The 27,147-nt window shown below is 43.0% G+C and overlaps 1 protein-coding gene across 1 annotated transcript in view; it reads left to right on the forward strand.

The window, feature by feature from the left end:
* The first annotated feature begins 366 nt into the window (after positions 1-366).
* The window catches only part of LOC311259812 (uncharacterized protein), a 36,142-nt gene continuing 9,361 nt past the window's right edge, over positions 367-27,147 (forward strand). The window contains exons 1-2 of the mRNA XM_084357145.1: positions 367-415; positions 1,728-1,931. Of these exons, the coding sequence (XP_084213271.1) occupies positions 1,756-1,931 (176 nt within the window). The 5' untranslated portion in view covers positions 367-415; positions 1,728-1,755. The remainder of the gene's footprint in view (positions 416-1,727; positions 1,932-27,147) is intronic.

The following is a 27,147-nucleotide window of genomic DNA, read 5'->3' on the forward strand; positions in this document are numbered from 1 at the left end:
GTAAGTATTTAAAAAACAGTGTAGTTTGTGTTACTTTGGTCGTTTAGCACAAGAGCTAATGAACCAACATTACATGTGAAGTTATCAACGGTGGGCTTACTGGCCGTAGGATTCACGATAATGTGAATGATACGAAACGTTAATTTGACATATCAGCACTCTTTTAAAACATGACGGTGAATTGAGAAAATGAATTAGGATATTGAGATTTTATCGCTTCTAACCGGCCGGTGAACCACTGCTCGGCCGTGAACAAACAGAGGAGACGGGTGAAATGTCTCAGTTGTTCGCGGACAGTGAGCTGCTGCTCGGCGGTGAACAAACAGAGGAGACGGGGTGAGATCGTCTCAGTTGTGTGTGTCAGTTGTTCGCGGACGTTTAGCTGCTGTTCCGCGGTGAACACGCAGAGGAAACGGTGTGAACTGGTCTGTTATTCACAGCTAGTGAGCTACGTTCATTCATTAGCATGTTGTGCTAAAGGACAGTGTGTAAGCAAACTTCTAGCAGCGTGTCTTGTCTGAATGCACTGCTGACTGTGTGACAGCCCGAGGAGCTGCTGTAGTTGGGCAGATGTCATGGCTCTGGGAGACTGTCCTCTGACCGTTTTTCTGTGTGTTGGTATACATGTAATACGTGTGTAGCGTTAGCCGTAGCGTTAGCTGTAGCGGTATAGCTAATGCTACAGCCTGTAGCGTTAGCTGTAGGCTACAGCTAACGGTACAGCTAATGCTACAGCCTGTAGCGTTAGCTGCTGGCATGAGAGACCAGACCTGAGAGTACCAAAACGTTATCTGCAGTAAAGCAGTCACTACTTTGTTTTGGAGCTGGAGACAGCGGCTACCTGCTGCATGTCTGCTGTGCTACTATCAGTTATATGCAGGCACGGACACTGAAAAGCTGCGCCGCGCTGTGTATTGCTCGTTGTTTTTTTGTTGTTGTTTTTTTCTCAACTTTATTGAAAGTTGCTGTGTAGCGCTCGTTGCCATGGTCCCGCGATGCCGTCCTCACGTCTTCCGGTCGGCAGGAAGAAGTGGGCGGTGCACGCAGTAGCTCATTAGCATAAAAGGGAAAGTCACTGAATCCGGCCGCTGAGAGCAGGGCTGTGAAACTGGTGTGTAAACAACCCTGCTGTGCTCAATCCTTCGGTTTTTTCGACCAAAGCATGTTACTATCATTCCATTTAGACATCAAGGACCCATGTCAACAAGCAGAAATGAGCATAATATGTCACCTTTAATATCAGTGGTGTCATTTACATTTGTGTTTGTGTCTGTTTGCGTGCGTGTACGTGTGTGCGTGCGTGTGTGCTGTATAGGATTTGTAGGATGTCAAAGAAAAGAAAACTGGATATAAGAGACTTCTTTAGGAGTCAAAGTGTAAGTTACTTCAAGGGTGTATAGGTAGAGGCTCAACGATACAGATATTGAATAAAAGAGAATATTTAATTTAAAAGTTATTTTTAATTCTTGTTTTCATGTATTTGTGTAGAAGAGAGCAACGGTTTAAAAATACAAATAAAGAAAATTTGTGGTGGAAATGCATAAAAAACCTCAGATTCTAGATGATCATGTGATTTTATAATTATAAAATATAATTAATTAATATTAAGTAATCTTAATATTTAGTCAAAGCCTTTTTTGCTCAGGCAATAACTGTACCATCAAGCTCTATGATCATTGTATCCCTAATGTATCTGTTCATGTCATGCATCAACATATTTTTGTAAGGTGACAGACAGGAGAGAGGCTGGAGGAGATGGAGGAGGAGAGGCCAGAGAAGGTAGAGGAAGAGAGGCAGGAGGAGGTAGAGAAGGAGAGGCCAGAGAAGGTAGAGGAAGAGAGGCAGGAGGAGGTAGAGAAGGAGAGGCTGAAGGAGATAGAGGAGGAGAAGCTGGAGGAGGAGAAGCTGAAAGAGAGGCTGGAAATTCACAGGTGAGGTTAAATAATGATGGATATGTTAGTCATGAGATTCAGCACTGTGACAAATGTTAGTGTGATGATGATCTGAATAGCAATGCTTCACCCATGTGGCTTTAAAATCAGAGCTTTATATCAAGTCTGGTGTTCTAAGAGGCCTCATCATGTATTACTGTATTGCACTACAGCCCTACAGCCCTGCACTAAAGAGTAACAATGAGAACTCTTCGAAGTTGCCTCCTTGTCTTTCATTAGTTGCTTTAACCTATAACATCTGCATGACGTGAAATTATGATTGCTAATGCAAAAAAACGTCAACTTTCAGGAGTGCTGCCTTGGAGCACTTTTGTGTCCCCACCAATCTCAAAATCAAACCTACTCCCTTGGTATAACATTTGCTGAATTTACTTAGGAATTTGTCATAGAAAGCATTTTGCAAAGTTTATAAAGTTTCTCCAAACTCATCAGCTCAAAAATGAAAAATAAAAAATTGTGCAATATTTTAAGGTAGTCTGGGGATATTGTGGTTACTAGTTCAATGTTGAAATCAGTTGAATCTGCCTTTTATCATGACAAGTGAGAGACCACAAACAACAAAGAATCCATTCTGCCTGTTGTTGTGGATTCTTCTTCTTGTTTCACAGAAGACCTCGGTTGAGTAGGCCCCTGGGACAAATGTGCATGTGCAGAACAGAATGTGGCCATACGTAGCCCAGATCACCTGATTGTTGTTTAAGCGTCGGCTTTCGATGCGTCCTGAATGTCTGCGGTGCATTCACATCTGTACATGGAGCTGTCTACTTGTGATTGGATCATCCAGGATACATGTCAATGCCAGGGCTGTAGATACATCACTTTTTCTGTGTATTATGGGGTGGTCCAAGCCTTTTTGGAATCCTAAGAAGCATTTGATCCCTACCTATGTATAAATGATTGTTGTATTGTCCATATTGTCTGTTTCTAAAATAGATGTCAAAAAGTTATAGGCACTACTGGTACCAAGACTGTGAAAATAAACCAAAAAAAACAGCAGTAGCAGGAATTAGAGAGCAGGGACCCTAGATGAGACACTGAATGAACAACAGAAACAGACAATATCATTCATATCATTATCATCATTCTTTCATCAACTTTGACACCAAAGTTTTTCACAAGCAACAATAACTCTGTGGCAACACATGAGGGTTTGTCTATAGCTGGAACAGTCATCACCATCCCATAAGGTTCAAATGCAATGGAAACTTTGGTCACTATTCCGGTATAGGAAGACCCTCAGATATGACTTGGCAACAGGAGAAAAACTAGTCTGCTCAGCTCATGGAGCCCTTTGGCTCATTTATTAGCCAGAAAGCTAATGTTATGCTAGCGAGATTCAAAGTCATGGTGTACAGTTGACAAACAGTAAATATATGTCGTCCCCATACGAGTATCAAGAGTATTCATTTACATTTTTTTATGGATTAAAAAACATCATACAGTGTGGCAATTAATGAGTTTTAGAGGTGATGTTCGGTGCATTTCTGAAATTTGGAAAAGACAGTCATGTTTCCCCCTGCTTCCAGTCTTCATACTAAGCTAATCAGGTACTGGGTCTTCATACTTAGCACATGGATATGAGATTGGTATTATTTTTCTCATTTAACTCTTAGCAACAAAGATAATAAGAGAGATGATTATTAGTATCATAATTGTCTGCCCTTTTGTGTTTGACTTGTGTTTGTTTGAGGATAAAGCGAAGACACGCACATTCACCTGCAATTTGTGAATCATGATTTCATCAATTGTGAGCTAAGTTACAGCCTATTAAAGTGCCATTAGCAAGCCAAAGTGCAAAATAAATAGTGTTTTTTCTATAGTGGCCTGACTTGGTAATAAATCATACTTTTGAATCAAAAACATTTTTCCTTTAGAGAGATAACATGTACGCTTTTTATTGTGACAGCTTGATTTTTTACCTTCAGCAGAGAATTTGTTTGATGACAGGTTGAGAGAAATGCACTCAGCCAGCAGATGTGTTGCGCTGAACAATAATCTGTGGTTGAAATGTGCTGTCGCAAAAACAGCGTTTATCTGTATTCAAAAAAGGATGTGAGGACACATGCCACAGCAGCAGCACTATCCACCCACACAGTTACACTGCTACCGAAGAACACAGGAATTATCATAATCTTTTGACCTGTTGATCAAAACAGATGGAGGGTAAAGGCCTCAGTCACATATAGACATGTAATCAATATGCATGCTGAACATCAACCAGGCCAAAGAAAAAAAAAAGATAGGGAGAGTGAATCGAGGCAGACTGCTGAGCTTCACAGTGTGTGAGGGGGATTAAGAGGCACCATGAGCTGCACAAGCTGAGGGTGGAATATGTGTGTATGTGTGCATATGTGTGTGTGTACTGTACATGAATTATAATTGCACTTGTGAAAGCTAGTGGGAGGCTCTGCATACAGTATGAGCAATCATTTGCATATGTGTTTATCTTATTCATAACTCTGCATCTCAGATATTAACAGTAAGTAGTTATATGACAAGCTGCAGCCTACAGCACTTAAGTCCTCCTCAATACATGACCGCAGAATCTCAGAGCAGCACATATTTCTGACGATTATACAGTCTTCTGCACACATCAGAATGCAGACTAATCCACAATTCACTTTAGAGACATGTGGGGAGCTCTGTCACTCCGGGCGATTACATCAAGGTTAAAGAACTTCCCCCTGTGTGTCCTGCTGCAGCTCCAAAGCAAATATTTTTGCCGTGTGTCCAGAGGACTGCATTATTTCTCCTCTGTAGTGTGGATGCTGTGTGGGTTCCCGGCGCTTGCCTGCAGCTACTAAGTCAGCCATCTCTGAAGTGTGAAAACCTGTCTTTGAAAGCACAGGAATGGAATTTTCTTTGGAGTTTTCCAAAGACTGCCACAGACTACAGGATTATGATTGCTACAGGGTTGTTTTGCTACACTTTGACATAATGAAACAAGCTAAGCAGCTGCAGGCGAGGCAGAACACGGCGGCAAGCCCAGCAAACTCTGCACATGAAAACAGTTTGTATTTTTGGGTAATACTATTTAAAATCTTTCCCAAACTAGCTTATATTTGTAAAAATACATTTGTCATATTAGTCTGACAAAATGAGCACCCATCTGCAGTTTCAATTTACCTTAGTTAACCATTCTGTACAGGCCCGTGCAGAGACCTTTGGAGGGGCAGGTGCTCAAGAAAAAAAAAGGCATAGAAACTATATATATGTGTGTGTGTGTGTGTGTGTATATATATATATATATATATATATAGCAGTGATCCTAATGATGATGAGAAAAGAAAACACATTAACTAACATTAACACATTACCTATGCTGGGATTCAAACCCACACTATAGGAAGGTTCTGCTTATCAAGGGAGCTGCTCTACCAGGTGAGCTATACATCAGTCATAACACAGTGATGTGTCTACCATCTTTAAGAGTTGTCGGCGGTAAAACAGCTGGCCCCAACTGACTTTTATCTTGATCACATCAGCAGGACTGCATCTTCACCCAGCGGTCGCAGTCACCTCGGTCGTTGTGGCATTTGCCCACATCCTCCTATGGCCAGACCGTCACTACTTCCGTTTCATAGCGTAAATGCAATATTGTTGCTGTAACGTGCGATCTGTCGGATTTTGGGCCGAGCCCGTCTCTCGCTGCGGCGGGGGCATGTCGGGGCACGTCTTGGTGGATGATGTTACCAAGGGGAGCCAGGTCATTTCATTTAGGCTACATAAATTATCATTATTATTTTTCAAATGTTATTCTTTAAGGGCTACTGACAGGCCTTCACACAAACACACACACGCAAAAAAAATAAATAAAATAGCACCGACAAAAGGGCACTTTGGGTCTAAGGGGCAAAGGGGCAGGTGCTTCAGCACCCTCCGCCCCCCCCCCCTCTGCACGTGCCTGATTCTGTATGACATTGTGGGGCTGTACTGATATGATCAGAATGCAAGATTCAGTAAACTGTGGAAACACACAAACAACGTATCTGTTGCATTAGTCCCATGCCATGCCAGAGTCTGTCAGAACTCCAGCAAACAGCAGCATGTAGTCAAAAATCTGTGATGTCATCACAATGTAAAGTCTTTTGACTATGTGGGAACTCGTGAGTGGGGCTAGCAGGAGAAACTCTACTGCACATATTCAGTGGGTCACATAGGAAGAAAAACCTGGAGGCTAGAAACTTTTTTGGTTTATGTCCCAGGTAAGCAATTCTCACTGGACTGACTGAGTGCCATCTTTCAGCCCAGTATCTAACTCTATGCCATCTATGGCTTTCAACAAAGAAAAATGTATATAATCACAAGACATTCAGTGTTGGATTTATCACTATAGATATATTTTGCAAAGCCTCCAAAAAGAGACTGTAGTTTGCAGTTTAGATTCCAAAGCTGCTCAATGGATTGGCTCACACCAGAGTTCTCAATAGCACAACAATATCCTTCTGGGCAAAAACATCTATTATTATGACAAGGAGAGGTGGACTCTGTTTCCATCATTGGTGCTTGGTGCTCACACTCAGTCAAAGTGAATGGACAGTGTTTACCTGCTGACTACACTATCATCACCATCTTGTTGCTGCTGTTTACAGTTACCCTGAAGCTAATTTAAAAAACAAGCAACAAAATTGTTTCCTGGGTGTATATGTGTTTATCTATATATGCATATTTTTATAGCCCAAATCACTGTATATATGTTCTATGTTTGTGTATTATGGTGACAAATAAATCACCTTGAATCTTGAAGATGTTACATAGTGAGTGTAATAATATTACCAATTTGTATTTGCAATGCATTATATCACTTTGTTATTGCAAAAAGTAACTAGCGCACTGCAGTTCATTACTTTTGTTATGAGTTACCTCCGACATTGGTAGCAATGATTAGGGGTTGGGTATGGATGGCTACGTGGAGATTCTACTGAAAAAGAATAGCTTGGAGCAGCTCAGTAAAAAAAAAAAGAAAGAAAGAAAGGAATGAGCACTGTAGGTAGAAAAGACATAATCATTTACTGAAATAAACACTGGGAAGCACAGGCTATAGGTGCAAGGAAATATCAAAAATGTAAGATTGTTAATGTTCTATCTTGCAATGTTGAGAAATCCTTTGTACAACTGGACCTGGAACAAAAAACTAAACACTGCAAATACAGTCAACTAAACTCATTGAAAATATTTCAGTAATTAGACAAAAAAAATAATTGGAATTAAAAGAGACCACCACTTAACAAAAGGCCATTATGTTTGTAGGGAGACTCTAACTGTGGAGCCAAATTAAATGTCACCTTGAGCTGGACTGCAGCTAGCAACTGAACTTAGTAACAGGGGCAGCAGCAATTTTCATTACTTGATGTTGTTTCCTTGAAGTTGGAATCTTCTGTTTGTTTTTTATGTGTTTGGTATTTTGAACCCCTTTCAACAAGGTTACTATAAGTGCTGCTTTTGTTTTTGCTTGGTAAAAATGTTGAAATCACAAACGCTACTGGTGTTAATAAGCACAGGTGCTCATGTGGGCAAAAGTCAGACATAATTTATCTCTGAAACAACGAGGTGCTGGATACAACTGCTTTATTTTCACCTTAACACATCAACCTCATGTACTGTATGTAACAGAATTAATGAATTATGTTATCCTGTTTAGATCCCCATAGGGAAATTTGTTGCAGTGGGCAGCAACTGTGCAGCACCAGGGGACAAACTGGCGTGCTCTGGTTTCCCTTACTTACAGGTGAGGGAAACCACAGCACCCTAAGGAAACCTATGCAAACTCAGAGAGAATACACAATAGCAAGGACCGTCTTGTGAGGCGTCAGTGCTACAGCCTTCATTAGCTTAAAAATCCTGTTCCTATGGCAATGGGATATATACTGTGTTGCCTTTTACTTGTAACAGGTTCAATATGTCTGCATGTTTTATGCAAGCCTTACAAAACAAAAACTAGCTGTGTATCATCCTGTGACAACTTAAAATCATGTGCATTCAGTATTATACTCATTTATCTTTACAGTAAAGCTACATTTTTACAGCCCTATTCACACTGGGGGACCTCAGGTGATTTAGAAGTGATGCCCCACCTTTGTGTTTCATGTGGTACATTTGCATGGGAAATGCTGTCGAGGGTCCGTTCTTCAGCACCAACATTATTTATATAGTTTAGAGTTGATTTGCCCACTTTTAGCATGTGTTAGAAGCAGAAATACACTCATTTGGACTACGTAAAAGATGCTCTGTGAATGTACTTGAATATGACGACCTTCTGTTGCTCCTGACCTTCTCTGTCAACACTTTTAAGCATCAATCCAGCCAATGTCACAACACAGCTGTTGACTGCTGTTAAACATATTGTGTGCACCAAACAAATTTTATACTTGTTTAGTTGTCTGACACAAGAAGAAAAGACTGATTTGCACAGGACTAATATAATCACATGACCTCTGTGTTTGGAGAAATACGGTAGGTCATGTGCAGAGGAATTCTCACTTCACAGACACGGCAGATTACAAATTCCTTGAGGCCTAAAAAGGGTCAAAATTTCACCCTTGGATGCTCTGCTGTTTCCTGTACGCATATATAGTCACACAAACGTTAGATTAGATTAGATTAGATAGATAGATTAGATTAGATTCAAGTTTATTGTCATTGTGCATAGTACAGGTACACTGATAAAAATGATTCTGTGGCTCACTAAATATTACTTTGATTATGTGTTTAAATTTTACAAGAAATTAACATTCCTCTTACTTCAAATGTCACCTTTTATTTAATGTGTTACTTAGTGTTTGTATGTCATTTTATATCATTTTGTTACGTAAATGTGAACCATAGCACCAAGTAATAGTCACTAAAGTAATGCATTAACTGTACAACCTTAAACCTTAAAAAGCAAGTAAGATGTACTTGGGCAACGTTAGTTAACCGCGTGCACTCAAGTAGTGACGTCAGAGGATTTGTCAGCAGCACTTATGTGGGAGCTGCTTAACCACATATTAGTGTTACAGTAATGTTTCAGATGTGCTGAAATGTTCCTGTTTAAATGAGCTACAGCACGTTTATCTTGTGGTGGGCTAAAAGCAACGCGTCGCAAAGCTCGCCTCTTTGTCTGAACAGGAATAAGTCTCTCTCGCTGTAACCAACAGTGTGTGACGTTCGTCAGAACTCCCGCCAACATTGGTTTCTGTTTAAAATCTGACAGAATGAATCTCAGCTAACATCACTGGTTTACTGCTACTTTATAATCAGCCTTGCTTGGGTGCTTGCATTATGTAACAGCTAATCTTAAGACCCCAGCAGTGAGTCTCTGCAGTCTGTTGAAGTAACGTGTCCTCTCACAGTACAACAGTATCATGTTACACCAGCAATGCAAGGCACCTGACCATGCAGGTAAAATTACTCACAATTTGTCCAAAAATAATGCTATAAATAAAAAGATGGGTAAGTGCTACTGACAGTGTCTAGTCATAAATACATAATGTTGTGTACTGTATTATTGATGGTGAATCACATATTTTGTATTTGGTGCAAAACAATTAAAATGATAAATAGTAGAACTTTCTGTAATGTCATGTCTGACAAATTAATTTTGTAGATGGCTCTGAGCCTAATGTTTACAGTTTTGAAAAAGGGTCCAGTTTAGTAATGCATCCTCTCCTTTAAAATTGGTTGATATAAGTATTACAATGGACAAACACCAAGGTGCGAGGTAAATAAGCTACGGATAATGAAGCTATGAAGCACCTGATGTCTGTTACATTGTAATGAAAGATTGGATTTTGGATAAAAGCATTGCTATTTAGTAGTGATTTAGTGCCAGAGATTGCATTTTTTGCTTTGCATATTGATTTGCATATTGATTTGCCTTGAATGCAGTGACTAGTTATGTCTATAAATGTGTAACAGAATCATGGACTTTCTGAATTGAAAAACTTACACAATTTCTTCAATTCAGTTTGACATGATACAAAAAATGCATTTATTGTCACAGTCTGCTCTGCTACTCCCCTGCTCTGCTGCTCAGCCACACCCCTCAGCAGTCTAACAGCTTTCATCTGCTGCTCTCACCTGCTCACCATCTCCAATCAAGCCAGTATATATGTATGCAGCCTTACTCCACTCACCCTTTGCCAGATTGTCTTCGCTCCCATGCCTGACTCTCCAGCACTTCTTCCTGGATTGCTTACCTGGTACTTGGTACTACACTTGGCCTGTTCCTGCTCCACCAAGAGACCCACCTGGTCAGCTTCACCTCTCCAGCTCACATCCTCTGGTCTGCTGTGTGCCTGCTTTAAAACTGCTGAATAAAGACTGTTTGAAAACTAATACCTGGTTCATTTGTGCTGCAATTGGGTTCACTCCATACCCGTTACAGTACAATCTGGCCAGCTATGGACCCAGCACACAATCACACACCACTTAGTCGCTTTGAGACGATTGAGGGCGTCCTGCAGCAGCATGAGGCCATGCTGACTGCGTCTGCTGCTGAAGCCAGACAAGCTGCTGAGACTCATGGATGAGTGCTTCTCACAGCTCTCCCCATCTGCTGTGTCTGCCCCCTCCTCTGGAGCATCGGCCTCTGCTCCTGCACATGTACCAGCCTCTTCACCGCCCAGAGATGCTCCTGAGCCCTGGGTGGGAACCCCGGAGCGCTACGACGGTGATTGGGAGACTTGTGGCCCCTTCCTCACCAACTGCTCTCTTCTGTTCGCCCTGCAGCCCCGCACCTTTGCCACGGAACCGGCAAAGGTAGCATTTGTGATCAACCACCTGACAGGCAGAGCTCGACTGTGGGGAACAGCTGAGTGGGAGAGACGGTGTCCAGCCTGTGCTTCCTTTGACCTGTTAGCTGCCGAGCTTCGCAAGGTTTTTGGGTTCGAGAATTGTGGTTCCAAGCCAACAAGGGGACTGATGGGACTGAAGCAAGGCGAGCGAACGGTGACAGTTTATTCAATTGATTTTCGCACCAGAGCCAGCCAAAGCAGTTGGAACAGTTCAGCCCTCTGTGATGCCTTTCTCCACGGTTTGGCTGACTATATTAAAGATGAACTGGTCTCACATGACACACCCATCACCTTGGACGGGGTGATTGATTTGGCCATCCGCATTGACCTACGTATCCAGACCCGTCGACGAGAGAAGCGTCAAGGGATGGCCCAACGCTCTCTTCCACCTCGCTCCAGTGGGGGTGCTGCAGCAGCCAACCCCACCCCACTGCATCAGCAGGTTGAGGATCCTGAACCCATGCAGTTGGGTCGCACCTCCCTCTCCCTGGAAGAGAGGGAGCGTCGCCGCAAGTCTAATCTCTGCCTCTATTGTGGGGCAGTGGGACACTACATCTCCAGCTGTCCAGCAAAAGCCAGAGCTCACCAGTAGTTGGGGAGACCCTGGTGAGCTCAACTGCCCTGTCACCTCCCCGAAGCCAGAGACCTCTGTTCCAAGGCCGTCTTCTCCTTCCTGATGGCCCCCACACCTTGGCTATCTTCATTGACTCTGGGGCTGATGCCTGTATCATTAATGAGGACGTGGTCCTTCAGCTGGGGCTCAAGCGGGTTCCTTTGCCTCATCCAGTTCCTGCTAGAGCCTTAGATGGACACATCTTGGGCACTGTCACGCATCAGACCTCTCCTGTTCACTTGCTGCTTTCTGGTAATCATCACGAGACAGTCCAGTTCCACATCCTAAGCTCTTCCTACCTGCATCTCATCCTGGGGTTTCCATGGCTCCGTCTTCACAACCCTCGCATCGACAGGGTCATTGGGGCTGTTCTGGCGTGGAGCTCCTCCTGTCATCAAAGGTGCCTGCAGCATGCCTCAGCTCCACTTCACGCCTCCAGCTCCAGCTCCAGCTCATCACCTGACCACCTGACAGGTGCCACGTGTACCATGATTTCCGCCAGGTCTTCAGTAAAGCTAGAGCCACGTCTCTGCCCCCACACCGCCCCTACGACTGTGCCATAGATCTCCTGCCTGGTACCTCACCTCCCAAGGGGCACCTGTACTCAGCAGCCTTCAAGACCCTCAAGGATCCGTTCACCTCATCACCCATCCTCCTGATGCCTGACTCTGAACGGCAGTTTGTGGTCGAGGTGGACGCCTCGGATGTTGGGGTGGGGGCTGTCCTGTCTCAGCGCTCTGGTACTGACCATAAGCTCCACCCCTGTGCCTTCTTCTCTCGCCGCCTGTCCCCTGCTGAGAGAAATTATAACATTGGCAACAGGGAATTGTTGGCAGTTAAGATGGCCCTAGAAGAGTGGCGCCATTGGTTGGAGGGGACCAAGGAGCCTTTTCTTGTATGGACAGATCACAAGAATTTGGAGTATATACGCTCTGCTAAAAGACTCAACTCTCGTCAGGCCCGCTGGTCCCTGTTTTTTGCCCGTTTCAACTTCACCCTCTCTTACCGTCCAGGGTCCTGCAATGTTAAGCCCGATGCCCTTTCCTGCCAGTTCCAGAGGACAGAGGAGTCTGCTGATGAACCTGAGTCCATCCTCCCTACGTCTTGCCATATTGCCACATTGACCTGGGACATAGAGGAGAGGGTGAGAGCAGCCACAGAAGGACAGCCGGGTCCCAGCTCCTGCCCGTCTAACTGCCTTTTCGTCCCTCCAGCCTTGAGGTCAGATGTGCTACTATGGGCCCACTCCTCCAAGCTCTCCTGCCACCCGGGGGTTCAACGGACACGGCATGCCATTCTCCAACGTTTCTGGTGGCCCACCTTGCAGGAGGACATCCAGGAATTTGTCAAAGCCTGTCCAACTTGCAATCAACAGAAATCCTCCCGCCGGCCTCCTGCTGGGCTGCTTAAACCTCTTCCTGTTCCTCATCGCCCATGGTCCCACATATCTTTGGACTTTGTTACTGGTCTTCCCACCTCTGACGGCCACACTGTCATCCTGACCATCGTGGACTGCTTCAGCAAGATGGTCCACTTTGTGCCTCTGCCCAAGCTCCCCACGGCTAAAGAGACTGCTCAGTTGGTCCTGCTCCAAGTATTCCGCCTGCACGGCCTTCCCGTTGATGTGGTGTCAGACCGGGGGCCCCAGTTTTCGTCTGTGTTTTGGAGAGAGTTCTGCAGTCTGCTGGGTTCCACCCCCAGAGCAATGGACAGACTGAACGCATGAACCAAGAACTGGAAACAGCCCTACGGTGCATGGCCTCCCAGAACCCCTCATCCTGGTCGTCGCAACTACTGTGGGTTGAATATGCTCACAACTCCCTTGTCTGCTCCGCCACCGGCCTCTCTCCATTTCAGTGTGCATACGGCTATCAACCACCACTGTTCCCAGCCCTTGAGAAGGAGATTTCCTGCCGGTCTGTCTAAGCTTTCATCCGTCGCTGCCGCAGAACATGGCTCCAAGCTCGCTCCACCCTCCTTCGTTCCGTGGGTCGCTATACTGCCACTGCCAACCGGTGCCGTACACCTGCACCTACCTACCAAGCAGGATAGCAAGTGTGGCTCTCCACCCGAGACATACCCCTTCGGGTGGAGTCAAGAAAGATGGCACCTAAGTTCATTGGGCCTTTCACTATCCAGAAGGTCATCAATCCAGTGGCAGTCCGGTTGAAGCTCCCGCGTTCCATGAGAGTTCACCCAACCTTCCATGTATCCAGGGTTAAGCCAGACCACAACAGTCCCTTGGTCCCTCCGGCACCGCCACCTCCTGTTCGGGATGTTGGAGACCGTTCTATGTCAGGTGTCAGGAAGTAAATAGGCCTAGGGGAGGGGCTATGAGTTTAAAGGGGGCCATCTTGGCCTGGTGAAGTCAGTTTTGGTTTGGTTACAGAGAAGGTAACATCTACTGAGTGAAGAAGCATGAACCAGAGGAGGGACTCGACGCTGCCAAGCTGCCGCTACAGTACCTCAGTGCTTTGAGAAGAAGGACCGGCTGCACATCCCAACAGTGCAGCACACAGACTTACACTGTAGCCACCCCAACCTCAGCTCTGCCCCAAACTATCATGGACCTGGTAAGGACCCTGTTTGCTTTTATTGTCAACAGCCAGGTGACAAAGTCTCTGTGTGTCCCGTACGCAAAGCTAAGCTCACCTGCGCTTGCTATGCACCCTGACCTGACGTGGGGGATGGTGAAGGGACGTTGCATTGCTAAAAAACTGTGACTGGAATGGTCCACAGGTTACTTCTCTTTTGGACAGTGGTAGCTTCATGTCACTGGTTAGGCAGGATCTGGTGCCAGTAGTGGATCACAGCAGACAAGAGGAAATTCTGTGTGTTCATGGGGATAAGCATCCTTAGATGCTCCCAGACTTCGACAATAGTCCGTGTGGCCACCACAAAACATATCTTTCTATCAGTTCACGCTTTTATTGGCCCACCATGTACACAGACATTCAGAAACATTGTGCCACATGCCCAACATGTCGGAAAACATGCACTGCCCACAAGTCTAACTGAGCTTTTCTGCAGCCACTTCCTGTTATCTCCACTCCATTCCACAGGATTGCTATGGATATTGTGGGCCCTTTGGTACGAGGCAGCGATGGACATCAGTACATATTGGTGGTATTTGCATTGGTGCAACTTTTCTCCTGAGTGGGAATACCTGATGAGATCCTGACGGATCAGGGGATCAACTTCATCTCCAGCTTGATGTAGCTCTTTCACAAGCAACTGGGCATCTTGGCAATCTACTATATGCCATACCAGCCACAGACAGATGGTCTTGATGAAAGGTTGAATCAGACGTTGAAGAAAATGCTTCAGAAATTTGTGAATGATACTGCAAGGACTTTATGACTGGGAGGTACAGGGACCCTTGGATCTGTTCTGGAAAGGCAGGGAGACACCTTCCACTACGCAAAGCGAAAGAGGTGCGCTGCAGTTTGTGCTGGCGATGAGGTTTCAACTGGCAAGGTACCAGGAGGAGGCAGAGGTTAACCTGCAGGAGGCCTAGAAAAGCAAAAGACCAGGTATGACCAACAGGCCCGGTGCCGTGAGATCAAGTCTGGCCAAAAAGTCTTGCTGCTTCTCTCTTCATCCAACAGCAAGCTCCTCACAAAATGGCAAACTGTACCTCATCATCCGCAAAATCGGCCCGGTCACTTGCAAGGTAATCTGCCATGACACTGGCCCCACCTGATCGGTGTTGCATGGTAACAGTATATTTTTCGACTACTGTATTGTTTGTCCCACTACAACCTACGGTAGTTGTTTGACTCTATAAGGCAGCTGAAACTGACAATGTAAAGAAACAAATGTTGGTCTGTCAGTAAGAAACAGTGCATTTTCTAAGTAAAGTTAGTAATAGGGTAGTTTTTTAATGTGAAGTGATATTCTTTCTTTAAAAATGCAGTTGTCAAATTCTGCTTAATCATGTCATTTTTTTGTGGAAGACTAATTTCAAATTAATTTGAATGTAAGAAAGAAAACAATTGTAGGTTGAGAAAAGGGATTTGAGGATTACAGCTGTGAACATCTCTTCTGAACATTTACTAATTAAAATAATTTTTTACTGTGTCTGTGGTTGAGCCATGCAGACATGAGCAAACAACCCTCCACCTCTCACTTTATCCTGAACAATGGAGCAATATTTACCAATTTGTTAACAGCACTATGCCTGATGCCTGTGTATGGCTGCTTGCCCAAGCCATTAGCTTGTTTAAGGTGTAAAGGGCTGTTTTCTCACAAAGGAAATTAGCAAAATCCTTGGTCCATAATCACCAGAGTCCAATGAGATTAGTCTGAGAGAGAGAATTGATTCTTTGTTGTTTTTCAGCCGGAGATGGTTACATTGTCTGAAAGTCTGCCTTACAGCTGCTCTTCACATTTAGAAGAATCCATTCCAACTAATATGCTCACTTTTTCTTCATCTAGTAATAGTCCATATACTGTAACTTAAGGCCTATGCCATTCCGTGTTGTGTTCCTACCAGGAGAAACATGCACAGTTCTGTTTGCCCTGTCTAGCAAGCCTCACTGCAGTTTTTTTACTAAAGACAGAGGAGTTTTAATACCAGTATGAAGATTTACTGTTAAAATGTTTTTTTTGTTGTTGTTATTGTTTTAAAAATAAGTACAGGTGAGGCTGATGGGAATGTCTTTAGTTTCGCAGTCATAAACCAAAGAATTGGAGATGTTGAAAATCAACCTGGTATCATGCCAAACTGTGTAATAGATCTGCCAGTCAGCTCTGTCAATGTCACTTGACCTTGCCTACCCATGAAAAGAAGTTTCAAGTTTATTTCATTTATATAGCACTTTAAAAGCAAACAGGTTTTGCACCAAACAGACATATGTATATACATTACAAACAGGCTAGGCCGTAATTACCATGTATCTTGGGGGGGATACATCCCAAATTAGGTTTATTGGCAAAGTGTACAAACTAGCAGCAATTTAAATAGCTCAACTAATATTACAAGTGGTTTATCCAAATTCAACACAAAATGCCACTTTAAACTACTACTTTAGACTATTGCAGTCTCAAAATTATTCAAGCCCTTCATGACAAGCATCTTTAGTACTTAGTAGAGCACCCTTTTAATGTTATGACCTGCTGCAAACGTGATGCATAGCCAGACACCAGCTTCTGGCAGCATTCCTGAGGAATCTTAGCCCATTCCTCATGGGCAAAGGCCTTCAGTTCACTAATATTCTTGGGTTTGCGTGCTGCAACCGATTTTTCAAATCCAACCAGATATTCAATGGGGTTCAAGTCAGGCGACAGTGATGGCCACTCTAGTCTAGCCAGCTGCATGAGAGGGTGTAGAGGGCCATATGTCTGACAGCACCTGATTTTTCAGAGCTTTGGAGAAACTTTTGTTGTAAAAGTCGTGCAGGTCTGAATTGTTAATATGTGGTTTGGCGGCCCGGGATGAGCGCGTAGACGTCCGTTCGGTGCCGATCGGACCCACGCTTCTCGAGAGGCGGGGCTTTAGACAGACGCGAAAAAAAGAAAAAAAAGAAGTCAAAATTCAAGCCAACTTTCAACTTTCACTTTTATTGTTGAATTTTAACAATATAGCACCATTTCATTCAATTCGACCAATCAGACACGTCGCTGATAGACATGAGGATTATGGGTAATGTAGTGCTTCTCCGTGATATGACATTGGAAATAAAACGTGTTTTCTTAAAATAAAGTTGATATTACACGGGGATTTTGGACTCGACAGAAGCACATACTATCGTTACACAGTCTGCCTTGGATGGTTACAACGTTATGGCTAGCAATCAGATCTTTCTTCAGAATATCGATTAATCTACATTTGCACTTCCGGGATCTATGAAACAACACCCACAGCGTGACGTCTTTGAAGTTCGACCAATCAGACACGTCGCTGATAGACATGAGGATGACGGGTAATGTAGTGCTTCTCCGTGATATTACATTGGAAATAATACGTGTTTTCTTAAAATAAAGTTGATATTACATGGGGATTTTGGACTCGACAGAAGCACATACTATCGTTACACAGTCTGCCTTGGATGGTTACAACGTTATGGCTAATAATCAGATCTTTCTTCAGAATATCGATTAAACTACATTCGCACTTCCGGGATCTATGAAACAACACCTACAGCGTGACGTCTTTGAAGCTGACAATGCGTGTGTCCGCCATGAAACGGATCCTAATTGACTTTCAGTGAAGGCTGTTTGCGTGGTGATCACACGGAATTCTTACACAATGCGTGCCAGGAGCACGCAATGCGTTATTAAAAGGTCGTGCTTATTTCACGCATTTCTGTGAGATCAGGTTGGTGTACCCAGCACACAGGTGAGAAAAGTAAGGTTGGGAAATCGTGATAAATATCAAAATGAGAGGTTGTTTTGTAACAACATATAATGTTTCTGACATCTAAGCATAGGGCTAACGTTAGCATGGAGTAGCTGCTACCGCAGTAGTAGGTAGTAACGTTAGCCTATGTACTGCGTGAAAAACACAGATAATGCTGTTAATTTGAATAAAGGTAGTGCTGTTTTGTGGTTGCAGGAATGCATGGGGTGCTGAAAAAACACAAAACGACCTCTCATTTTGATATTTATCACGATTTCCCAACCTTACTTTTCTCACCTGTGTTCTGAGTCCAGTGCTACGTGTCGGACATTTCAGTACTTAAAGTGTGGGTGTCTGTGCACAATCTGGCGTGATTTTGTCGTTCCTGTACTACAACTGGTCCTCAGTACTGTCTAAAACAGCTTCCACATCTCACATCTAAACAGCCTTGGAAATTAAAACAGTTTTAGCCGTGCAGGATATTCGTGCATGGTGTGCAAATGGAAGTTTGTCACTGTCAGCAGTTTTTTCACTGCCAATCATGTGGCGTAGCCGAATGAAGGCAACATGATAGGGGAAGGTCTGTAGCCTTTTGGTTAAGCTGTCTGTCATGATTCCACACCCCTCTCAGTTGATGCCACGCCACCCACGCTAGATCAGGGTCAAAAGTCTGAAACTGAAAAAGAAAGATCTGAAACTGAAAAAGAAAGATCTGAAACTGAAAAAAAGATTTTAAACTGTAAAAAAACTAAGATCTGAATCTGAAAAGATAAAACATGCAACTGAAAGAAATAGGATCCCAAATATCAAAACATATGAAAGTGAAAAATGGTAATTCTTTTGAATAAATCATTTATTTTCAGAGTTGATCATACTTTTTTTTAACCTGAAAAAACTTATTTTGAATATGCTGATGTATTTTTCAGAATTCAAGATCAAAACTTGAAATTTCAGTTTCAAATTTTACTTTTTCAAGTACAAAACTTTTGACCCTGATTTAGCTCCACAGTGTAGCCACTGTTCCTTTAACTTTAAACTTGCGAACTATGCTTCCTACTGTATCTCTAGGAACATTCAGTGCCTTTGCTATCTTTTTGTATCCTTTTCCTTGTTTGTGCAAGGCAATGATCGCTTCTCTGAACATTTTGGACAATTCTCTTGACTTAGCCACATTTCTAACATGCAATGAAACATCACCGTCAACAGTCCAGGTATTTGAGGTGTTCTATCTCAAGCACACCTGATGCAATTCTATTCAGGGGGTTGAATATTTTTGAGACTGCAGTAGTCATTGAAAGTAGACTTAGTGTTGAATTTTTGATAAAAATCCTTGTAATATTAGTTTTATTTAACTATTTAAACTGTTCTTGTGTAATTTGTTTATTGCAAGAAAAATTTAAAATTTTGCCAATAAACCTAAAATGCAATGGGGGTTGAATAATTTTGATTGCAACTGTATATATATAGTATTACACTATAATGTAATATGAGTGTTGCTAGACTATATTATAACTGTTGATTGTGATTATGTAAAGTGTTATGAAAATTGTATTTTATGAATGGTTATCTTCTTGTAATGTTGCAGGCTAGCTAACGTTCTGACAGGAATTTGACAGTGAAATTCCTGTCAGAATGTTAGCCAGCTAGCTAGTATACATTCTGTGCATTAGCTAGTGAACAGCCCATATATATTCAGAGCATATTCCACACGCTAGCTTTGCGTGAAGTTAGGAACATCACTTGAAAGTTAATTTGCTAGCATTCACCCAGCAACCAACAGTGCTTACGGGCATATTCAACTAACGTTAATGTCTTTATTACATTACATTTGTCAGAAAGCCCATGGGAAGTTTAAGTAAAGTGTCAATCATTTATGTAGCGCTGCATGTGTAATTTCACAGTGTGTCATCATGAGCAAGAGGAAGGGTGGCACTGCCAGTGACATTCGACAGTTTTTTGGGCAGCCTTAGAAAAGAAGAAAAGTAAGTTAAGACCAATGACAAAATTAATAACGTTACCAGTCAGATGATAGAAGTATACAGTAGTACAAAAGATGACTAAATGTTTCTTGATATAATAATCATTGCCATTAAGATCAGAAATGGTTAGTACCTGGGCAAGAAACATGTTCCATGTTCACTCTGGTATGTTCAGAGTAAAGAGAGAGAGAGGGAGAGAGAACATGAGGATGGCGACAGGACAGGGAGAGTGTGTTCAGTTGACCTGGGGTTGAGTGAGAAAGGAGCAAATATTGATGGTGAAGACCGAATATTAACAACATAGCACTCTCATCTTAGTGTTAATTTAAAATGAGATTATCCTCATGTGTATTTCAGATAATACCATCAAGTGGGGGGGGGGGGGGTGAAGACAGAGAGATAGAGAGAGAGAGAGAGAAGCCAGGCAGATGAAGATGAAGGTACAGGGGAGGAGCTTGGACCTGGCCCAAATCAGCCAAATGTGAAAGTCATACCCCGTCAAACCCTATGGAATAGAACACTCTACTTTCAGGAGAAGTGGTTTAAAGGTCATACATGGCGCCATTACAGCCCTTCTGTAAAGGGTGTCCTTTGTTTCTATTGTGCTAAATACTTTGCAAAGTCTGAATTGCGTCAAAAGCAGGTTCAGCATTTGTCAAGACTGGCTTTAACAATTGGAAGAAGGCACTGGAGAAATTTAGTGTGCATAAAGACAGCAAGTGTCACAAATATGCTGTGATAACTTGGATTCAGGAGCCAAAGCTTGTTTATGTGCAACTTTTATGTGAGCTTGAAAGACAGCAGCAACAAGTGAGAAGACAGTATGAGACAGTGCTGACAGCCCTTGATGAAATGGAATCATGCAGCTCACCTGAAACTTCAACTAAGGCCAGTGGTCTTCATGAAACATTTCTGAAAGGGAACACTGTGCTTGGCCTTGTGATGGCTGAAGACCTGAGGGGGGGATTTGGGGTGCCTGAATACCTCCCCGCAGCTTAGGAAACAGACCGTTTCAGGCATGATGGAGGCTGTGGACCATGTCAAAACAAGCATGCAGGCCAAGCGAACGGAGGAGCACTTAAATGTCTTGTTCTCAAAAGCAACCGCTATGGCAACTAAGTTGGAATGACAACCTATTCAGATGCCTCATGTCCGCAAACCTACAAAGCATAACACCGGTCAGGCTGCAGCCCATACCCATCTCGATGCCCAGTCCTTGTTCCAGTCCTTGTTCCAGACCCCAATTCTTCAACGCCCTGGACACAGTGAATACTCAATTCAGAGAGAGGTTTGATCAAGCTGGACTCCACAAGCTGCAGCAGCTTGAAAATATGCTGCTACACAGAAACATGGACAAGGTGTTAAATGAGTATCCTGAATTGAATTCAAGACAATTCAAGGTGCAGCTGACCATGTTTGGGGCTAATTACACATATGAAACGAGCTAAGATCTTATTCGCATTATTCGGGAAATGGTGCCAGAGGTGAGAGGTCTCTTCGGTCAGGTGGCAGCTTTAGTAAGGCTTCTGTTGGTCATCCCTGCCTCCTCTGCAGAGGCTGAGAGGAGTTTTAGTGCCCTGAGGAGGCTTAAAACATGGCTTAGATCATCAATGAGTCAAAGAAAGCTGAATGATGTGGCCGGGAGAAACTGGACAGACTTCGAAGCAATATGCCATGTCAATATGCCATGTCTTTTATCAGTGTCAACGATTACACTTTACAGGTACAGAATTGGGAATCAAGTCAAATAGAGTGTCAAGTCAAAATAGAGAATCCAGTCAATAGAGAAGCAAGTCAAATATGCATAGTGAACATAATATAATAATAGCAATAAGCAAGTGAAGCGTGCAAATGAAAAAAAATTAAAAAAATAGTCAATGTAAAGTGACTAGTGACTGGAGATTAGAGGAGAGGAGAGGAGATGACTGGAGAGGTAGATGAGAAGAGAGACCAGGGCAGGTTTTGGGGCAGATTTGGTCCCCCCCAGTGTTGACTCCATGGTTACAGCCTTGCATACAGGCATAAAAACACACACGTGTATGGTAAGGCAATTTAGCCACCACATGAAACACAGTATCTTCTCTGGTAAAGTTAGCATAAACAAAATAAAGGCACCAAGACTACTTAGGGTTAGGAAAAATCATGGTTTTGACTGGTTTGACTAGACTGACCAGCTATGCTATCCGTAGATCCATGGCATTATATTGAAAATTTAAAATAACAACATGCATTTTTTTTTATTTAGATCTTTTAATTTACTCACAACAGTCTGCAAAAATGATCTTGATCTTGATGAAATATTCCACTTTGGTCGTCTCTGTGAACTCCCTGTGAAACTACAGCAGATTTGTAAATGTAAGTACCTGACATTCACGTCTGGTAACATCAGAAAATGTGTTTTAAATATTGCTAAGAGTGTGAGCCAGCCAGCTGTAAGAGAGGAGAAGGATGCCAAATTTCAAACTAGTGTCATTTTCATGTCAATCATCAACACGTGTGGTCGTGCCACGTGTATCTGGATTGTATGTGTTCATATGTGATGCATGTCAGAATTAGAGTATAGTGAATGTATTTGAGTTATATCATTTTTGTACATCTTAATATTTTCAATTAAACCAATTCTTGTTTATGTGGAATATGAAGTAAGTACGATTAATTTTGGCTTCAACATGTGTTATTTAATTTGTTATTTGTGTTTTAGTGTTTAGTGGGCCCTATTCAAACAATCCATGGTGCTTTAGGCCAAGCACCAGGTGCGAGTGCGTTTAGAGTGTGTCCAAGTCTATTTTGCTAGTTGAAGGACAGATAATCCGGCACAAAGTGAGGCACACAGACTGTTCATTAGTCATGGGTGTGTTTTCCTTTTAAGAATCAGGTGTACCAGGACCTGGTGCTTTACTATCAGACAGCGGCACTCATTTTTCGCTGAGGGACTGCTGCCCCCTCTTCCCCACCATTTCAAAATCATCTGTCCCATCAATAACTCCATTTGACTGCAACTTGAAGTTGAGAGCTTCAAACAGCTAACATGACTGCTATGCAGTTGTCAGAAATAAATGAGCACTGGCCTGAGCAAAATGCTAACTTTGGTCCTTTTTCTATCAATCCACAGACATTATGTTATTGGCTACGCAGTGCTTCTTAGCCCGTGTGGCTTCTGCTGCTGGTCCAGATTTCCCCTAGGTCTGGCATTGGTAACATCCATAACAATGACTAAAACCACATGATGTTGGAAGACCTTTGGAGATTTAAGGAAGCCAATAGGCAAAATTAGCCATATTTTTGGGAAATAATAAATATGTGAAACCATGGCCGTAGGATTGGGTGGGGACACTAGGTCCCCACCAATATCCAGTGAGGGAGTCATGCTATGTAGGGTCGAGGTGAAGTCTCAACAAGTGAGTCTTGAGTCTTTTGCGGAAGATGGCGAGTGACTCTGCTGTCCTGACATTGGTCGGGAGTTTGTTCCACCACTGAGGCACCAGAACAGAGAAGAGTCGTGACTTCGCTGAGAGACCTTTGTTTGTTCTCAGCCATGGCAGTACCAGTCGGCCAGCTGATGTAGTGGAGCATAGTGCTCAGGCTGGGGCGTGTGGTCTGACCAGTGTTTGGAGGTAGATGGGTGTAATTCCGTTGACGGCCTTGAAGGCCAGTACCATCGTCTTGAATCGGATGCGGGCTGCAACAGGAAGCCAGTGGAGGTCACGGAAGGGGGGTCACATGGGAGAATTTGGAGAAGCGTTCTGGATACGTTGCAATGGTTAAGTTGCAGAGGCTGGAAGTCCAGCAAAGAGTGAGTTGCAGTAGTCCAGGCAAGAGATGACCAGCGCTTGGACCAGGAGTTGTGTTGCGTCCTTTCTGAGGAAAGACCGGATCCAGCGGATGTTGTAGAGGGCAAATCTGCAGGATCAAGCCACAGCAGTGATGTTGGAGGTGCAGGATAGTCTGTCATCGAGGATTACGCCCAGGTTCCTCGCAGTCGATGAAGGCAATACTGTGATGTCCTCGACAGTGACTGACAGGTCCATGCGAGGGTAGTCTTTCCGTGGGATGAAGAGGAGTTCACTTTTATGAAGGTTGAGCTTGAGGTGATGCGCAGTTGTCCAAGCGGAGATGTCTGCCTGACATTCCGAGATGCACGTTGCAACTTGGGTGTCGTAGGATGGGGGAAAAGAGAGGAACAGTTGGATGTCGTCTGCATAACAGTGGTAAGAGGATCCATGTGATGTGATTGCAGAGCCAAGTGATCTAGTGTATAGTGAGAACAGACGTGGTCCTAGTACTGAGCCTTGAGGGACACCAGTTTCCAGAAAACAGAGTATGGACAAGGAGCCATTCCATATAACCTGAAAGGTGCGATTTGTCAGGTATGACGTGAATCAGGTTAGAGCAGAGTCAGCGATGTCAACTTCTAGTATGCATGACCTCAGTATTTATAAAATCCTGGCTACAACCCTGCATGCAAGAAAATGTTCCACCTTAAACGTTGCCGGTAGTGTTAAAAAGAAAGTAATCGTGTGCGTGTTTACCAACACCCATCACATGTGCACGTGCGTATGTACACACATGAGCAGGTGTAGGTGCGCTCCAATATTTAAATAAATAGTACACCTGGTAATAAAACTTGCTCTGTCTGTCCTTCTGGTGCCAACAGATAACTAGAAACCTCCCGGCAGGGCGCGCTTTGCAAATGCTTCGTATTTCTGTGATTTCCTCTGTCCCCACCAATATCAAAACCAAACCTCCGTCCTTGTGTCAAACATACTGAGTGTAGCTGATAAGTGGATAATGCTGCAGATATTAGATATAGATAGATAGTAGATTTAATTATTATATTTTTTCACAGTGCAAATTTGTCGCCATTGAAATCACTTAATGACCCAATTTTATCTGTCAGCTGCCTTCATGGTAATTCAAAGAAAATATAAACTGGTGTAACTTATTATACAGTATAGTATCAAAAGCTTGGGTAGGGTATAGTTATTAGACCAGGAAGTCTTTAAAAGGCACCAGTAACACAAACATCACTCCAAATTTTGGGGTTATCAGCTTATGATAATACGTTTCACGTTTTCACTCAAAACAGGAACACATTGGACTTTGATAATAAAAGTGATAGTTTTGTTTCACAGTCACATGTCTGCAATACTATGTATGTGTCCAAGAAAATGCATCAAAACAGAAAGGTTGCTGGTGCTTCTTCACCTGGGTAATAAGTCAGTGTCAGTACACTGTCTGTATGGTAGACCTGTTATGGCTGCTTCTCTTGGCTTATTTATATGGGACAATGTGACAGTGTGTTTGTATGACTGATGCCTTTGTTCCTTAGTCAGGCCTTCAGTTCAAAGAGGGAAAGGAATAAGTGGAGTTAGAATGAGCAGTGCGCATGCACACGCACACGCACGCACACACACACGCGCGCGCGCGCACACACACACACACACACACACACACACACACACACACACACACACACACACACACACACACAGAGTCACACATGAAGGCTGCAGAACAAGCTGGAGTCAATAGCCTAATACACTGAAAGCCACTGACTTCACTGCTCATGCAGGAAGGCTGATTTAGGAGGGATTATCTAGGCTTGATAATGACAACAGCATCACACTGAAATCAATGGAGCTGATGATACTACTGCAGCTTAACAAAGTAAATGTATTTTGCACTAACTAAATGTTTTTTAAATCAATACACACCCGCACTCTCAGACTCTCTCTACCCACTGAGGTTTGGCAACATCTTTCGATTATACAAATTAAAAAAAAAAAGAAAATGGGGAAAAAAACAGCAGGGAGAAAGAAAAACAGGAATCGGAAGATGAGTTCTTTGCTCCTCAATTCAGCTGGTCACGTCGATTAAGATGTGAACTTCTACAATTCCAGCAGTTCACATTCAGCTCCGGGGCCTTATCTGAAATTAAAAAAGTCCCCTTCTCCCTGGCTTTGAAGTTTTTCTAAGCCACTCAAATAGTTCCATTCGCAGAATGTGGAAGCTAAAGGAGGCTTTGATTTTTGGAGTCGGCTTTGCCTGTCACTTTGTGTTACATGCTGGCTGATCTAAAGGCTAAAATGGAGAGACATTGCCATGCTGTCAGCCTTCCCCACCCCTCTGTTTCAGTGTTTGATTCACCCATTATTGACTGTTGCACAGCCTAAATGACTGGCAAAAACAGTCTTGGGTTAAAGAACAATACTGCAGAGAGGAATGAGACATGCTGTTGCTTAAATGATTCACTATATGGATTTGGTTGTTTTATTTTAATGGATGGCCAGTGGTTCTGAATGTAGGTTCTCACTTAAAATGTCTCACTACATGCTGTTAGTCAAAGATGGAGAGCACCACTCTAGGATGATTTGCTTACACTGTTAGTGATACAAAACGCTTGATTTCAGAATGAATTGCAGCTACTTTGATGGATTAAATGTTTATTTGAATGTTAACTATATAGTCTGTTGACCAACCGACATTTCAAAACCTGTATGTATGCCGCACTAAACAATCCATGTGGGGAAAATACTCTAGTATGAGGCCTATTTGTATTGTATCAAAAGTACTAGCCAAACACAACTGGTTAATATGAATCTGCAGAGTAACTAGTAACTAAAGTTACCAACTTGTCAAATGTTGATGAAGGTTCTCAGTCATCGAGGTCATGTGCTATATCGCAGGCAACTGGACTGGTTTCAGTTCTTTGAAGACGTTTCACCTCTTATCCAAGAGGCTTCTTCAGTTCTGTCAAATACTGACACTTTGGGATTGCCACCGTCCCAAGCTACAATGAGACTCAAAAATATACTTTCTTACAAAGTGGACATTTAAATAAACTGAACGACTGAACTGTGGAGAATCTGACCAATATAACCATGTATATAGCATATCCGCATTGACAAAGGCTATCGTTATGAACTGTTTTGAATGAGCTTAAAATGGATTGCCAGCAACCAGGTGGGTCTTAATTTGGGGTAACGCGTTACCGGACTTAATAACTGTAATAATGCTACCGACAATTCAATAAGAAATGATTATATTACTCTGTTACTGCTTAAAGTTATATGTTACCGTAATGCATTACTACAGCACGTTATCCCTACGCTGTTGGGGAGTTCTACTGTCTTTGTGGAAAACAGAGCCTGTTTTCAGAGGGCTGTGTGAAGTCTGATAAATGACCTCAAATTGTGTCTCTGGAATCAGCTTTGGATTGGGCTGAATACTACAAAATTATACTAACCAAATCTGTGGAAAAAAGTGTGGAGTTTAGATAGTGAGCTTACTTTTCAGACCTCTGTAGCCTGCTTTTCATCTTGATCATGCTTGAGGCTAGAGGCTCAAGGCTACATTTGCAGCTACTAGCATAGCACACCAGAATCTCTGAGTGAACTGTTGGTGGTTCACCATGAGTCTGAAAAACGGGTTACAACCCACCATAGCTGCGTGTCTCAGGCCCTAATACATTTCTAATAAAAAATAAATA

This window comes from Pagrus pagrus (assembly GCF_965226575.1).
Source record: "Pagrus pagrus genome assembly, chromosome: 7".
NCBI lineage: Eukaryota > Metazoa > Chordata > Actinopteri > Spariformes > Sparidae > Pagrus > Pagrus pagrus.